Genomic DNA, 16,953 nt, shown 5'->3' with positions numbered 1-16,953 from the left:
TCTTTCTTGGAAGCAACACATAGCTGGTTTTCCAAGCATCGCCCACGCGTGATGGTGTCCACTTCCCTGAGTGTGGCTTTTAAAGTCTGCTTCGGCCTCTAGGCACCACTATTAGTGTCACTGTCATTACAGTTCATGAGCCACTTTACATCCCGAGTCAGTAGCAGTTAACCTCACCGACTGACATTTAGAATCACACAATGCATCATTTAGTACATAAGGCTGGCTTTACATGGTGAAACCTTCATGCAACTAGAAATAAATCATTTCCATGCAACTTGACAGTTACACTAAGTAATTAAAAAATGATTACCACAATCATGCCGTGCATTTCGGTACTAGTTAGCAAGATTAGCAGCTACTTCTTTAGATATATTGTATCATTCTGGCTAGAAAATCACAGAAGTCTCAGCAACTAAATATACTTTCAATATTTTTCAGTATTTACTGTGTCCACACTGCCTTTATTACAGCTTTGAGTCTTTTTAGGAGACTTGCTTCAGTTTTAAAGAAATCTGCAGGGATATTTTTCCACACCTTTAAAGTTCAGTCTTAGAAGTTTTTCTGCTTCTCACAATCCACACTGTATAAAATGGCTCATCAGTTCAACCTAAAAAATGAAGTTTCATGTAGTAACAAGCAATTGAATCAAAAATGACTTTGATTCAAAGAATCATTCATCAGACGTATTAAGTTTGAATAAAACTAGTTAATTTTACGACAGCGCTTTAGGGCCGCTGTTAAAAACTTTTAAAATAGTAGACTTCGAGAATAAAGTGGTACACCTCTGAATCACCATCATGATGATCTCCAGGGACAATCTACACCACATCCACATCAACAGACTCACTCTGATCTTACTGCACCTTCAATCTAGCAAATCTATACTTTTTTTATCAATATTATATCGCCTGTGTACCTGCATCTCATTTATTTATCTACCTCAGACTAACTGCACATACGGAAATGTGTACAACAGTACATTTTAGTTTTATTTCAGAACTTATTACTGTACAACTGTACATTTGAAACAGTGCAAAGTAATACAAGGAGGCTACGCACCTAAGATTTTCACTCACCTTCCCACCTGTGTAATGTGATGTGACAATAAACGTGATTATTCTAAAACTTTTAAATCAAAAGTCGTAATATTTCAAGATAAAAAGTCGTATGGTATGATATTTTGAGAATAAAGTCATAATATTTTGAGAATAAAGTCATAATATTTTAGCATAAAAAGTCATACAGCATTCGAAGAGGGCATGTGGTTTCACAGGAGACAATGAGAACGATAATTAAAATGATCGATCCCGAAGGAGCGGAACTCCGGCGCGCTCGGCATTTGTCACGACTACAGCAACCGAGGCCCCAAGGCCTTACGGCAGCCCCCCTACAGTTAGCCCACTTTATTTGAAATGTCACAAGTTTATTCTGTAACTTTATGACTTTATTATTGAAATATTAAGACTTTATTCTCAAAATATTACAATTTTATGTTAAAAATGACTTTTTTCCTCAAAATATTACGACTTAATTCTCAAAGTCTATTATTTTTATTTCTTTGAACAGTGGCCCCAAAACGCTGCTGTATAATTTACTTGTTACCACATGAAGTAAAGTTTTTAGGTTGAACTGACGAGCCATTTTACAGTGCAAGTAATCCTGAACACATTCAGAGCTCTGGACTTTGGGGTGGTCAGTTCATTATTTTGTGAACACCAGGACCTTCTTTGGGTGATTTGCAATTTTTTTTTTCTCAGAAGAAAGAGTGGAGCTGTAGTTTCTCTCCTCTTTCAAAGATGAAAGCTTTAAGTACTGTTTATCTGATGAGAGCAGTTGGGTGGTCTACAAGCTCTTGCAGGTGGTTGTCAGTAGTCCAATTTTGTCTGTAACTTCTGAGAATTTTTTGAACTCCATGTTTCAGAAACTCCTGTTTGTTCCCCACTTAATTTCCTTTGAATTTTCCCTTCTTTACACAGTGATATCTCCCCAAAAATGTTACCTAATGGCCATTTTAACTGGAAATTGTCTCTGTCTTTTGCAAAGTACTGTATACCTTTTACATTTCTACCAGTCCCTTCATAAAAAGTGGGTGCTTTCAAATTGTAGAGTTAGACTGGTATATATACAAGGTTTTGATATGACAGTGATGACATAATAGGAAAGTAAAATATGACAATCATGATATACAGGTCATTCATACTGCATCCTTACTTTTAACGCAGAACTTAAAGAGAACTTAAATTCACCTTCAAACACTACGAGTACAATAAAAAGACTCCATGCACTGGTAAGGTCTGGTTATAACTAAGCCAAGCGAAGACCGCATATGTGCACTGTGGTTTTGATTAAGGCTTTATAATTACATCCAAATTTGGCACAGGAGCATGACTTGCTTATGTGTTTTGCAGAGTTAACTTCAAGTATTTCAATTACAGTCATCTCCAAATGCTCGGCGTGATTAAGGTTCAATTAAAAAGCTATTTAAGAGAAACAACTCTGCCGAAAGTGTTTGCAAGATAATTATAGACATCACCGCAAGCTGCAGAGATAAAAATATGCTTTCAAAAAAAAAAACACAACTTTACGATTAACCCTTGTGGAAAAAAATAAAAAAATGAACACTCATAAGAATTTCATTTCTTATTACTTTAGGAAATTATATTCTTAATAAAATGTAAATGATAACAGGCTGTACAGGCAGGAACTAGTGATCAATGGCAAATGCATGCAGCTCTGAAACTGGAGTGTTCATTTATTTACACATTTATTTATTTTTTTGCGCATTTTCCAAAACTGACGAGAACAATAAGGCGAAACCCAGAAATAAATAAATAAAACCACCCACTGTCTCCTGGAATAAAAGGAAAGCCATAGTGGAAGCAGAAAGCTCTTTGTGTTGCCAGACATCTACTGTATGACACTCGAAAATCCTGACAGTGGAATGGGGGGAAGGCTTAAAGAGAGGCAGAGCGAGTGGGCTGCATTTAGTCATCCACCAGGCTGTTGAACGAAAACACGCCGCATCTGCTGAAATGAGTTTAGAGAGCGGTTGGTAGCTAAAGTGGACGACCTTCTATGACACGAAGAGGAGGAGCTTTTAAAAGCACTGCCAGAAATACAACAGGCATGATGAGGGGAAAGGTCAGTATCAGTGTTGACCGGTTCATCTGGTACTCCAGTCGAAATTCTTGCTTCAGGGATGCTATTCGTCAGAACCGTTGCGTCAATATTCCAAACATAAGTGCAGATAACGCAACGTGCAAAACAGTGCAAAGCACGCTAACGTTACCCCCTTTAGCTGGGTGGTTGAGTCAGGGATGTTTCAGTCATGTTTCGAAGGAAAATGAAAACGAAGTAGACCCTCAGTTACCTCCCGCTGTCTAGTCTATTGCATCTGAAGTAGTCCACTTTGTTTTCGAGGCAGTGGACCTAAGGGAATTGCCAGTCTTTTGGGCCTAACATGGACAGCAGACCAATAAGGCTTGGCTGAGGAGCCGCTTGACTTGCATTGCAGTCTCCTGGCCTCGTAAACACAACAAGCAGTGGACCAGCTGCTACTGAAGCTTGAGTGACTTTAATGATTCCCGTAGTCCAGCTGTGTCTGACGGTCAGAGGGATGACTGTACGGGATGCACATATGACACAAATGGCTTGAGAAATTCAATGAAGCTAAAGCTGGCTTCTTATTGAATTTCTCGATTTACCTTAAATGGTATAGCAGTTCCATTAAAGTGATTGTACAGCTGCCTGAACGTACCTGCTGCTCCATTTAAGGTGGAATGGAAATTTGGGGAACAAAACAAAGAAAAAAAGTATAGAAAGCTTTACAATCTTTCATTTTTTTTTACAGAAATTCAGATGTTAAAGAACATTTGACTGCTAAATTATGATTAAGTTAAACTACCTGTGTAGGTAAACAGTAGCACATTAATATTATTATTTTGGGGTGTTTCAAGTCCTAGCTCCTCTTGATCCTCTGTTTGACTAGTGATTATAAACTGCTTGTCTAATGTTCCTCACAGAAACCGTGCAGTAGCCAACATAGCCAACATTTTTACCGTTGATCTGCTGCTGCTCAAACTGTTTGAACATGTCTACACTGGAGAGTGGAGTAAAAAATAGTGTTTTAAATACTATTTCTCATTTTCATAACCATTAAAATTATAAGTAAAGTGTAAGATCGCTGTTTGATTTGGTCACTTTGTTGTAGATCTGCTTAATTCTTTGGTTAAAAGTACCATTTTGACTATTTTGTCTGAATATTTTCAGTGGCCAAAATTTTGGTGCATGCCTATTAATGTTATTATTATATTAGGGTTTTTAAACACAATTTCTGCACAATTTAATATTTAAGACATAAACAAGTTGATTCAGAGTGGTCTGGTGTGAAATGCTCCATTCTAGAGAAATTACAGAGTCAGAACTGTTCACAGAGGTGGTGATGGTAGATGTCTGAAGAGTTTAATGGCTCTAAAAGCTCCCTCAAAGAAATGGTTACTGTCTGCTGCCTGAGACGTTGTTTTATGATAATTTTGCAAGAAACCTTCGGTCTAAAGCATGTTTTAAGTATATGCAGGGTGGAGAGTTGCATGCAGGGTGTTGTAAGGTGAAATATTATTCAAACAAAAGTATTTGTTTTAGATTTACCATGATCTTACTTTTATCAACATTAAATACATAAACTGAGTGGACGTGTAGGTACACTGGTGATTTTGGATGGTAAATAAAATGGCAAGATTTGCACTGTAGACATTGTGACTCCTAGATAAATAAAAGGACAGTTGACTAGTAAATCTGGTCTAATGACAATTATGAAGTAGAAAAAAGTGCATTCTGGGACAGGAACAGTGGGCACTTATTTATCAAAGTTGTGCAGAAAACAGTGCAGATTTAATCTTTAATTCCATATGTACTATCCTGCATCTGATTATCAAACTTTTACATGATGTGGAAACAAGTGGAGATTTCAGCGCAAATGGTGAATCAGCTTCAGTGCGTGAAATCAAGCGCCAGCCTACCAGCACCTCATTTACATATTAATATGGAGCACCCTAATTCAGCCAAAGCTTGTGAGTACACTGCTCCCCCTACTGACCAAACTTTATAGTGTTAATTACAAGTGAGAATAAAATGTAAAATAAACAAAATATTTTTTTAAGTTGGTAGAATGATGTGATTGTGTGGTGTAAAATAACATATATAACCCACTGTATTACTGCAGTGTACGAGATGCTTCTGCACCAGCTGTGTTTTGTATTGTTTATTTTGTGCGCAGAGTCAGTAATATAAAATAAAAGCACAGTGTAATGTCTTTAAATGGAACATGGAATAGTTGCAGGATTTGTTTACACCAGTGTGCATGTAAAATAAGCACATCCACTTTTGTACTGGATTGACTTGCGCATAAATTATTACTATTATCTATTTTTAGTCTTATTATGGGTATTATAGGCAAGACTGATATTAGTTTTGGCTAGTTATAAACAAATCAAACATTTTTGTTCAGGTTGTTAAATTATTACAGTCAAATTTTTGCACACTTCTACCAGACCTGAGTTTGATCATACAGAAAGGCCTAAGAGGAAACTGGCAAACAACCAAACTGTAGCTGAAATTCGTGTGCACTCATTTTATAATTTAATTGTATACAACTTTAATGAACAAGGGCCACTGTGTATATTTGTGTTTTTTTCTCCTGTGCCGGATGGCCCGCTCCCCCGTTCCCTCGCAGTGTCCCTTCTCGGCCTGCCCTGTGCTGTAATTACCCCTGATTGCGGGTTATGTATGCCCGCTGTCAGACAGGCTGGCATGGGGCTTCATCACAGACCGCAGCTCTGCTCTGGGTGGCACACATCCATCTATACGCTCTCCGGCTGCAGGCAGGGTGACCATGGCAACATCCATCACCCAGCACTAACACTAACGCTGAGAAAGCTGCTCTTTATCTCAGCGCTTAGAATTTGCGTACTGGCGTGTGTGCCACAAGTTCATGAACACGACTCCATGTCTAATGTGGACACTGTGAAAGGTGAAAGCAACCTTAACTAATATATGGAGGCCTCTGGAATTATCGGCAGAGATGTCCACGAGTCGATTCATAAATAACTTAAAAAGGTAGGTCTGTCAGTGGGTTATACAGTGTATATTCTAGTTAGCTAGAGCAACAGCTAATCCAGCTGAACCTTTAGTACGTTTTAAAAAAAGATGATCTGTGACTTACTAGTAGTAGGTGGTATACAAGTTCAGCTGGTATATCGGTTGAATTTCTTCCTTATGATATGAGTTTGGTCATAACCATTATATCAGTATGCCACAAATATGTGCAGGTAATGCTAATGTGAGGCTGACTGACTGAGTTAGGGTCACGTTTCAAATGAAAATTTGATGAAAAATGCAGCAGACCGTCAATAACCTCCCACTTTCTAGTTCATCAAATCTGAAGTAGTCAACTCTGCTTTGGGATAGTGGACATACAGAAATGGGACTAGCCTTAGCCACCAAGGACACCAGATCGAAGCCATGTACCAGCTAAAGCAATTTTAGGAGCTGTACAGGTGCATGAATGTAACTGCTGCTTTATTTAAGGTGAAGCACCTGTACAGCTCCCAAAATGTAACAGCAGCTCCGTTTAAGGTGGAACGGAAAACTCAAACCAAAAGCTGGCAATTACGAAGTCACCTTTGGAAGAAATTAAGGCATGAAACAACATGCAGCACTGTTTTGCAAGGCTAGTGCTTATGAACAATTTTGACATATGTATACATATCTATATATTGTTTAGCTTTGTTTTCATTATATTGCAAAAAAAAATATATATTTCTGATTTTTTTTTAGGTGTTCATTTTCTGGGCTCATATTAAAAAAAGGAAGGACATAAGAAAAATAAGCCACATAAAAATAGGTTTACTTAAGCACCTAAAATGGTTTTATTTGTATATATACACACACAGTGATGTATACCCAAACCGCCAGATTTTTGTAGCCATACTACCCACTATAATAACGTAATACAATTTCAGCTAGATCAGCTGGCAACTTCAGCTATAAAAGCTACTGTGCTAGCTAGAATATGTGCTATCCAAAATCCTAAACTGACACAGTTAAATGTCACATTAAGTTAGAACCGAAAGGTTGCATTCATTTTCACTCAGTTACTCAGTCAGTCATTCTCTTAAGTCAGTCGCTCAGTTAGTCAGTCAGTCTCTCTGTCAGTCCCTCTGTCAGTCCCTGTTACTTAGTCAGTCTCTCAGTCAGTCCCTTAGTCGCTCAGTTACTCAGTCAGTCTCTCAGTCAGTCCCTTAGTCGCTCAGTTACTCAGTCAGTCAGTCACTCCGTTAGTCAGTCAGTCTCTCAGTCAGTCCCTTAGTCGCTCAGTTACTCAGTCAGTCAGTCGCTCAGTTACTCAGTCAGTCTCTCAGTCAGTCCCTTAGTCGCTCAGTTACTCAGTCAGTCAGTCGCTCAGTTACTCAGTCAGTCTCTCAGTCAGTCCCTTAGTCGCTCAGTTACTCAGTCAGTCAGTCGCTCAGTTAGTCAGTCTCTCAGTCAGTCCCTTAGTCGCTCAGTTACTCAGTCAGTCAGTCACTCAGTTAGTCAGTCTCTCAGTCAGTCCCTGTTACTCAGTCAGTCTCCCAGTCAGTCCCTCAATTGCTCAGTTACTCGGTGAGTCAGTCTCCCAGTCAGTCCCTCAGTCGCTCAGTTACTCAGTCAGTCAGTTACTCAGTCAGTCAGTCTCTCAGTCAGTCGCTGAATCAGTCAGTAAGTCAGTCACTCAGTAGCTACTGTGCTAGCTAACAGACTTGCTATCCAAACCAGTCAGTCAGTCAGTCATTCAGTCGTTCAGTCACTCAGTCTCGCTCAGTCAGTTGCTCAGTCAGTCACTCACGTTTAACCAGTTAAAAATTCTCCATAAGGGGGAACCAATGAGTAACCAGCTTTTGATGCTTTATAAGAGCAGTCAGTCAGTCGCTTCACATCAATTTTTTTCTTAACATTTAGTACTCTAGTGGTCCCCAGCCCTGGTCCTGCACATTTTAACATTTTCCCACTTTAAGAAGCTGACTAGTTGGATCAGGAGTGCAGGAAAACACCAAAATGTGAAGGAAAGTCACACACTACTTTGCAAGTCTTAACAAGGGCCCCGATGATTCTGTTCAGTTGTTGTTGCTGTGCTGTGTTTCTGTGATTAAAGTCTACTCTATCCTCTTGTTGATTGTTGCTCTGCGCAGTCATTTCATTCCTAGAGGAAGTTAAATTCGGGAGCGTGTCTAATGCCCAAAGGCAGTGCTATATAATTCAACACTCCTCTCAAAATCCTACAACATTCATCATTCCAAACCCCAACAAAGGACACTGAGTCTTCTTTCCAAGGCATTGTTATGGATCTACCTCGTTGGCATGTTTGAAATGGACAGTTCTGTTAAAAACAAGAAAACACCCCTCCCTAAAGCAAAGATGAAACAACACTTGCTCTGCGTTTAACTCAATGTACCTTGCATGGAGGTTCAGGACTGCAGGGCAGTGCAGAAAAGGAGAGGGTTTAATCTCTCTCTCTCTCTCTCTCTCTATCTCTCTCTCTCTCACTCTCTCTCTCTCGCTCTCTTTCTCTCTTCCTCTCACACACACAGACCATTCTACTGAATTAGTTCAAACTGTGGTCCCACAGTTAAATAATAAATAAATAAATAGATAAATAAATAGATAAATAAATAGATAGATAGATAGATAGATAGATAGATAAATAGATAGATAGATAGATAGATAGATAGATAGATATTTAGACCTTATATATCTTCAATAACTATGTTATGATCTATTTAAACCCAAGGCATTAACTGATTTTTGTTGCATTTAAAAAAATAAACATAATAATAATAATAATAATAATATTTTTTTTTCAGTTCAATTTCTAAAAAAAAAAACAACAAAAAAAAACCTTTACTCACAAAATGCTGTCCCATGTTTTTATGTCACTACCGAAACACAGACATTTTGACTCACAGGCGGAGTCTTATTTTAGCCACACCCCTGCATTTTAGAGCAGCAAGTGTGACTGCATCCCTGTCCCTCATGGCCACATGGTGAGCATTAAGAACCCATTGTTTTGAGGTAAATGTGACCCAAAGTCTGAAAACCAGTGTGTAACATTAAGAACTGTCACCACCGAAACACATATCTTCTGCAATTAAGTAAACATTTTTGTGTTTTAATGTAAATCATTCTGATTTTGTGTGTACAGCTGTTCAAAGCTGTGTTTGCTAGTGGCTAGTTCTTTTGAGCTCAAAATAAGGTAAAATTGTCACTACCAAAACAGTCACTACTGAAACACTGGGTAAAGTTTTGATAGTGCTGTGATTGTTTTGGTAGTGACAAAATGGATTGTTCAATCACTAAATTCAATCATCCCTGTCCCTCATGGCCACATGGTGAGCAGTTATATCTCACTGTTTTGAAGTAAACGTGTTCCAAAGTCTGAAAATCAGTGTGTAACATTAACAACTGTCACCACCGAAACTTATTTTCTGCAATTAGGTAAACTTGTGTGTGTTTTAATGTAAATCATTCTGATTTTATGTGTGTATTTTATATGCGTCATGTGGTGCCTAGTGCTTTTGAGCTCAAAATTAGGTAAAATTGTCACCACCGAAACAGTCACTACTGAAACATTGGGCAAAGTTTTATGTGTAAAGTGTTATGATTGTGTCGGTAGTGACAAAATGGATTTTTCAATCATTTGATTTAATAAAATATGCATATATTTTACCTCAATGTTAAACAGCAACCTCCCGAAGAGCTGCTTGGCCTCCTCCAACCCGCCTTCCAAGTAAACTGCCCCTGGAGCGAGAGACAGAAGAAGGAGAGAAATGAAGACGGGAAAAGAGAAAGAGTGAGAGAGAGAAAAGCAGAGAGAACAATAGAGAAGCAATTACAGAAAAGTGTTGAGCTCCTATCAGATAGGCGCTAATCTTCATGTAAGACTGAAAGTACTACAGAAGTGTTCTCGGGGGGGACACGCGCTCTTCTAAAACCAGGATTATGTAAAAGAGGATGTTCGGCGTAAAACATGAATATTAATCCTCTCCTGAGGTGAATTTACATTAATGAATTAATTTACCTGGAGACAGCGGAGACACGCTCTCACACTCACGGGGGAGTCAAATTTAGCATAACAAACTCCACATTACTACTCCTGCGATCACTCGCTCCTTCTTCTGGCAGAACACTCAAGCAATTGATTTGCAACCAAAATGAGCCGTAATTGCTTCATTAGTGTCCAAAAGTGATTTTTTTAAATTTCCTTTTTATGAAAAGTGACCCTAGGGGGTGCTGCAGTGGAGACTGGCTCCACCCCCCCCCCGAACCAGCAGCGCCGATGCGAACTGAGCGGGACTCTCAAGGTCACTTGGCAAAGGAAAAACAACATTAACAAAAGAAGTCTGGGCTTATGCACTTGCTTAGTGAAGGAGAAGGTTATGAGTTTCTCTCTTAACCTCTTTCTGCAGGCCCCCTAGAGGCCATTCTGCATGGGAATGTACCAGGATTTTCAGACTTAATATAATGACATACAATATTTTTCCCTGTAACTCTGTTATCAGATTGACTAGGACACTGATGTCTCTCTGTGTGTGAAATGCTGTGACTCTGTGTTGAGCTGCTTGTGAGCAATGAGGGGTGAAAAGCAGAGGGATGAGACCCCCTGCTGTGAAAAGAGTCACATCCTTCCACAGTGACGGCCATGGCTAGATAAAATGTGCAGCACAACTACAGCTTTCTTCATATCAACCAGTCCCGTACTACTGCCACAACAGAAAACAGCAGTTTACACAATAAAAAGCACTTTTACAAACGCAGACTTGCTTGCCCACCTACAAAGATTAAAATCCAGTTTCCGGTTTTATAAGTAAAACACATTTCCATCAAAATATATTTCATTAATGTTTTTAAATGAAAAAAAATGTATAGTGCAAAAACTGTACGACTTCCAAAACAGGTACAAATTGGATTTAATGGCTGTGTAGATTAGGTGTTATTAGCCCTTAGTGGCCTAAAATTAATATTATGAAGTTACATAATTGGGGTTATTATTCTTATAAACTTAAAATGCTATACTACTTGAATGTGATTAGTTAATTACACAATGAATTACTTAGTTACATGACAATGACATTTTCATTTGATCTACATTCTGTATTGGCAGGTTTAAGCCATTTCTGTTTGTTGCGGTGAACAAAAAATAAAAAAAAAAAAAAAAAACTGGCTTCTTTCTTCCAAAAAGACTTTACAAACAATAATATCTTACATCAAATTCAAATAATAAAACAGCTTCTCTTCTGTTTACTAAGGCTATGTTTACACAGGTAAAAGTGGCCCAAATCTGATTTTCTTAGCAAATCAGATTTTTTTTTGTTTGGCTGTTCAGATTATCTTTTAAATGTGACCTGCATGCGACATCATTCTGAACAGATCAGCTCCTAAACTGACCCGCACAATGTTGCAAAAAATGCTTATGTTACTTCACGTGGCTCATCCAGAGGTAAACAATCACGACAGCCAACGAACGCCAGTCGCTCCCAGAGGGTTTTATCTTCGTCAGCGTCACAGGAGCCATCATGAAGCTTCATGGACTGACAGCTGGGCTCATCACCCAGAATTTGTTTGAGCTTGGTGTAAAAAGGGCGCGGCCACTTCTTTGGTTTGTGTCCTCAAATTCTTTAGTTTTCTTTCATGCTGCAGCCTTGTTCTCTACAGTTGCGTTCGACCGTTTCTTTCAAAATCTCTTCAAACACGGAGGACTTTGGATAAAGGTCTTCTAATTTTTTGGTACAGAAACATTACCCCATACATGAGGTCTCAGCAGCACGAAATTATGATGAATGAAAGTTGGATTGACGTAAACATCGCACAAATTCCGATGTGGCTGTTCAGACTGAGTCGCATTGCTGCATGTCGGATACGTATCGGATCCGATTTCAGTACCACATATGAAAGTGTCCCAAATCGGAATTGAAAATGTCAGATTGTGTGTTTTTTGCTGTTCACACTGCCACACAGATGAAACATCTGAGTCACGTATGAGGAAAAAGATTGGATTTGGGCCACTTTTACCTGCTGTGTGAATGTAGCCTAACACAAATGTGCTAAAGATTGAAAAGCTAAACGAGTGAGAAATGATGACAAGTGAGAAATAGTGAATATAAAATGAAATGCTTTTAGCAATAGCATTATTATCGGTGATACCTGCATACCTGTCAACTTTATTCTAACAGAAATATGGAGGTCAAGCCAACCTGAACCCCACTTAATCTCCACCCAGCCCTGGGCCGTGAACTCTGTTTTCCTCATTAGGCCCTATATAAATACAACTTTAACTTTTATTTATTACAATCATTGTTCAAAAATATGTCCACCATATTATTAATTTATAAATTAATTAGCTTTTTTGCTCAGCTGATACAGATACTGATCAGTGAAACTCAATAATAAACTCAATCGATCAGAAATGTGTGCATGTGTGAATTTGTCCCGAATGCTTCGCTGTGTTGCAAGAGGATCCAGCTAGCGTTAAAGCATTGTGTAGTGTTTAACGCCCATGAGACATACGAGTTGCACAGTGATGCAGTGATTTTACAGCATTCAGAAGTTTTACAAAACACACATTATTCCCCTATATTTGACTTCACAGTGTATAAAACATACAACTGCATTCAGAGAGTTTTATCTTGCATGTGTACACTGTAACTATCTGGGTGTGACTTTACGACCATCACACCTACTGAACAGAAGCTTAATTTTCACAAATTCTAGCCTGTTTCCAAACCATTCTAACCATCTCAAAACTTCTTAAAATGTTTGCGTTGGAAAAAAAAATACAAAGTTCTATGCAACTGATGATGGCATGGAGCCACGAAAATGCTGGCAAAGTGACAGCGTTGGCATGGTGATAGCGATGGCACAGCGAAAATGGAGGAATATCAGAGTAGAGTTTTAGTGTAGATTGCTTAATATGATATTAGGTACATCTAGAATTCAACAAGAAGATTTGGCATCCATGGTGCCTGAAAAACATCAACATCCGGTTTATTTCACCACTGTGGTCAATGGCAAAAGCTGGGAAATCTGAAGGATGGCAGTGGCAGAATTTTCCAGTGTGGCTCCATTAAAAACAATGGAATACCTGGTTTGTCATCGACTGTCTACCACCAACATGTGAATGAATGCAGCGGCTAAACCTTGAGACTTGACAGCTATGCATTCAAGGCAGTGGTTACCAATCTGGTCCTGGAGATCTACCTTCCTAATCTAGTTCCTACCACAATCTGCCACACCTGCTCCAGCTAATTAACTTCTTCAGAAGTCCCTGATTGGTTGGATCGGATGAATTAGCGTGAGGTAAATGGTGCAGCATGTTAGGTGCAGGTTGGGACTTAAGCTAACGCTTAGAACAGTGAGCTTTAGCCCCAACCTGCACCTAACGCAGTGTGTCTATGTCTGCTTCCAACTGCGAGGGTCAAACGTGGTGACGAACCCCCTGCCGCTCAATCACGACCGCAACGAGGCTGTTTTCATCTAGGCCTGTTTGTTTTATTAGCTGCAATACAGGAACGATTTGCAGGGGTTTGGGCTTGAGTACTTACGCCAGTCCATTCCGTTCTGAAATCAATAAGCAGCGGGCAAATTGAGCGCAGTGTCGCATACGGCCCTTTTATTTCTTCTAATGGGCCGTTTTGCTCCGGGGCGCGTCGACGCTGGCCTGCCTAAATGCGAGGCGAGGTGAGGCTTTTATGGACAACAGCGCGCACTGATGTATCAGAGATTTAAGGCTAGGGGAGCAAGGCACTCTCAGATTGACTCAATGGAGCCAACAAAGGCCACAGTGACCTACTTGGGTGAAAGATTTGAAAAAAGAGAACATGAACTCTTAGTGATAACCAATGTAGTGCATCACTGTATGTGGAGAATATGTATCCTCATTGAATTCACATAAGCACATTACACAAAATGCTGATATGCTGTGCTTAAGGAGTGGAATTTTCTTATATTTGAGGACACGATGGAGTGAAGCTTGGCTTGGGGTACTTGATGTAGACCAGTTTGTTTAAATTTCCTGTCACAAGGTAATCATTTTACAGCAACAGGGAAAAAAGCAGGAAAATTACATTGACGCCTCAACATCAATAATATCTTCTATTTCCCCCTCAAGCGGCACGCTCCCCCTTATCTTTCTTACAGCTTCCATACTTTTCAGAGGACTTCCTCACATTTTTGAAGAAGTCTGCAGGGGCACTTTTCCTTGCTTCCTGTAAAAAGTTCAGTCGAAGAAGTTGGTTGCATTCATTGCCTCTCAAGATCCAAGTAATCCCAAACACATTCAGTGACGTTCAGTAATGGTCAGTCAAATGTTCTGAGAACACCAGCAGCTTTGCTAATCTTGTCTACTATCTTTTCACAGTAAGGGCCTCTTGACAGCGACACATCCCTTGAGACAAAAAGCGTTGAGTTGTCTTCTCACAGTGGAAGGACGGACTGTGGATTTTTTCAGATCTGAGTTGAGCTTGATTTTTTTTGTTCTCTCTCAAAGATGAGAGCTTTAAGTACTGTTTATCTGATGGGGACAGTTCTGGTTGTTGACCAGGACTTGCATGATTGTTAGGAGTCTCATTTTCTCTAGACCTAAATCCATTTTTTGTATTTAAATTCTGAAAACTCCTGTTTTTTCACCATTTTTCTTTGACTTCCAGCTTCCTTCATTTAGCCAATCAGATGGACACGAGAAAGAATTTTGCAAGGTGTGTTTGGGTTTGAAATTGGTAGGATGGAAGAGCTGAAGTAGCAGTAGGGTGCCCAAGAGTAAAGACTGGAGAAATTAAATACTAACATTTGATATTGTACTTAGTGTTGGAGGCGTTTGTGTAATTTTCAGTTCAATATGCGAAGCTACCAAGTAGATGAAAACAGAAACAGTTTCTTGTGCAAAGATCCTCTAGTTGCACTTGAAATGTTTTCTTTTTGGACCTGCATGGTGGAGATGAACTACACAAAGGCAGAAATGCTTTCTTTTTGGGCTCTCCATGATGAAATGAAGTAGAAGTAGATCTGCAACAGGCAGATATCAGTAACTTGGTAAGTTTAAACCAGAACTCCTCTTGAGAACGAAGAACAATTCATTTTGAAAGTTAGGTGTTAAGGAAGGGAATGGAATTGCACAAGAATCCCATCAAACTTTCACTGGCGATCATTAACCAAATACAGATTACAGTCAATCAATTTCTTTGTTTTTCCCACTAAGGCTAAAAAACATCCACTCTTACTTGGAAGCCATCAATCTGTCAACTGGCCAGCAGCGGGTCAACACAAGAACAGGTCAAGCGGGGAATTAAGGCCACACCATCAGGAAATTCAGCTCCAGCTGCCTTCAAAAAGGGAACTCTGACAGATTCAGATGGCATATCTGGAACAAGAGATTTATTTATAACGCCTGCGTATAGCGCTTTCTAATGTATGCTATTTTTTTCTTTTCTAAACTCGACCATTTATTTCTGTGATGGTTTGATATAAAAGCGGCCAGTATACCCCAAGGGTGCACCCAGTAAATGCACTCTTTGGCAGTGCACAGGTGCACCCTACAGTCTCCCGTTAGGATTCCAGCTGGCCCATGTGCTCTGTGCCTAAGGATACAGCTGGCTGCATTTTCATTGGGTGGAGGGAAGGGTATGGCCCCTCTTTCCCTCAAAGGCAATAGTTTGCTTGCAAGCTTGTAAAGACACACTGGAGATATGACCACTGCACAGGCTCTTACCCAGTCAGAACAGAGCTGCATTTATATCACATGGTACCTACTTTTAAAAAAGGTACAGAAGGTCAAGCTTCAATGATTGGGATCCAATTAAGTAAGAGAAAGTGTGGATCATCTGTACGGGTCTATCCCACAGAGAATAAATACAATATGCACACCATATGGTTCAGAAAAGGTCATTGTGCCACTGGGGCTCGGGGGCTACTACGAAGTCAAGTAGGAAAGCCATGAATTCGGTGAGCATCAGCTAGATTTAGCTGTACTGGAGCAAGTAACGAAGAAAACATCTTGAAGGGAACAGATTTTACTCTTTTTTGCAAAAAGCAAAAACAAATAACACCTTATGTATGTTACCAGGTCATTTCCATCTCTGCGAAGAACAGGTCATGTTCTGGGTGTTGATTTTGTATGCTAATGACCACTGTTCTCACAGGCTGCCTCAGTTCAGGGGAGAGAATAGGGGGTGTAGAAAATGGCCCTTATTCATAGAAATTAGCACAGATATGACCATACGATGATGAAACAGGTGGTGATTTGGGCGCAACTGATGAATGGAAACAAGACAGGCACGTCCCAATTCGCCAATGTCAATAGCAAGCCAACAAAGGTATTCAGCGGTGATGTCAGCGGTGTGTCCACGTGATATAAAAGAAAACAAGCCTTTGAAGACCAGGCAATCTACTCCCTTTGCACCGAAGTCCAGTTCCCACAATCACATGCCTATTGTAAGCGCTTTTGGTGGTGGAAGGAGGTTAGCATGGGCGCTGGTCTTCAGCTATGTATTGTGACACATTCCTCCTGTAACCATTGTCAAAAATTCTGTGAATTGTGCCACAGTTCCCCTTATGTCGGTTTGGACCAGATGGCATGGGCTTTGTTGCCCTCATGCATTGGTGAGCTTCGGGCATAAAACACCCAGTCAATGGTTCATGGTTTGTCCCTCATTGGAGGATCCTACAAACCTTGTCGTCTCAGAGATGATCTGACCCAGTCGTCTGGTCGGAATGATTATGTGGATAAGGCGTCTGACTACGGATCAGAAGATTCTAGGTTCGACTCCTGGCTGGCTCGTCCTTGTGTGTTTTGGGGAACATCGCTGGTTCGATCCCCTGAGCTGACAGGACATGACTAAAGTGCCCTTGAGCAAGACACCTAACCTC

The 16,953-nt window shown here is 39.8% G+C and overlaps 1 protein-coding gene across 4 annotated transcripts in view; it reads right to left on the bottom strand.

Annotated features, from left to right (window-relative positions):
* The window catches only part of drosha (drosha ribonuclease III), a 231,618-nt gene that overhangs the window by 89,866 nt on the left and 124,799 nt on the right, over nucleotides 1–16,953 (bottom strand). For all 4 annotated transcript variants that reach the window (XM_036572116.1, XM_036572118.1, XM_036572114.1 and 1 more), the window contains one exon: nucleotides 9,764–9,834. In XM_036572116.1, coding sequence (XP_036428009.1) covers nucleotides 9,764–9,834 — 71 coding nt within the window. The remainder of the gene's footprint in view (nucleotides 1–9,763; nucleotides 9,835–16,953) is intronic.

Source organism: Colossoma macropomum, unplaced genomic scaffold (assembly GCF_904425465.1).
Source record: "Colossoma macropomum unplaced genomic scaffold, Colossoma_macropomum, whole genome shotgun sequence".
NCBI classification, from domain to species: Eukaryota; Metazoa; Chordata; class Actinopteri; order Characiformes; family Serrasalmidae; genus Colossoma; species Colossoma macropomum.
This window is presented reverse-complemented; position numbering and strand designations above follow the sequence as displayed.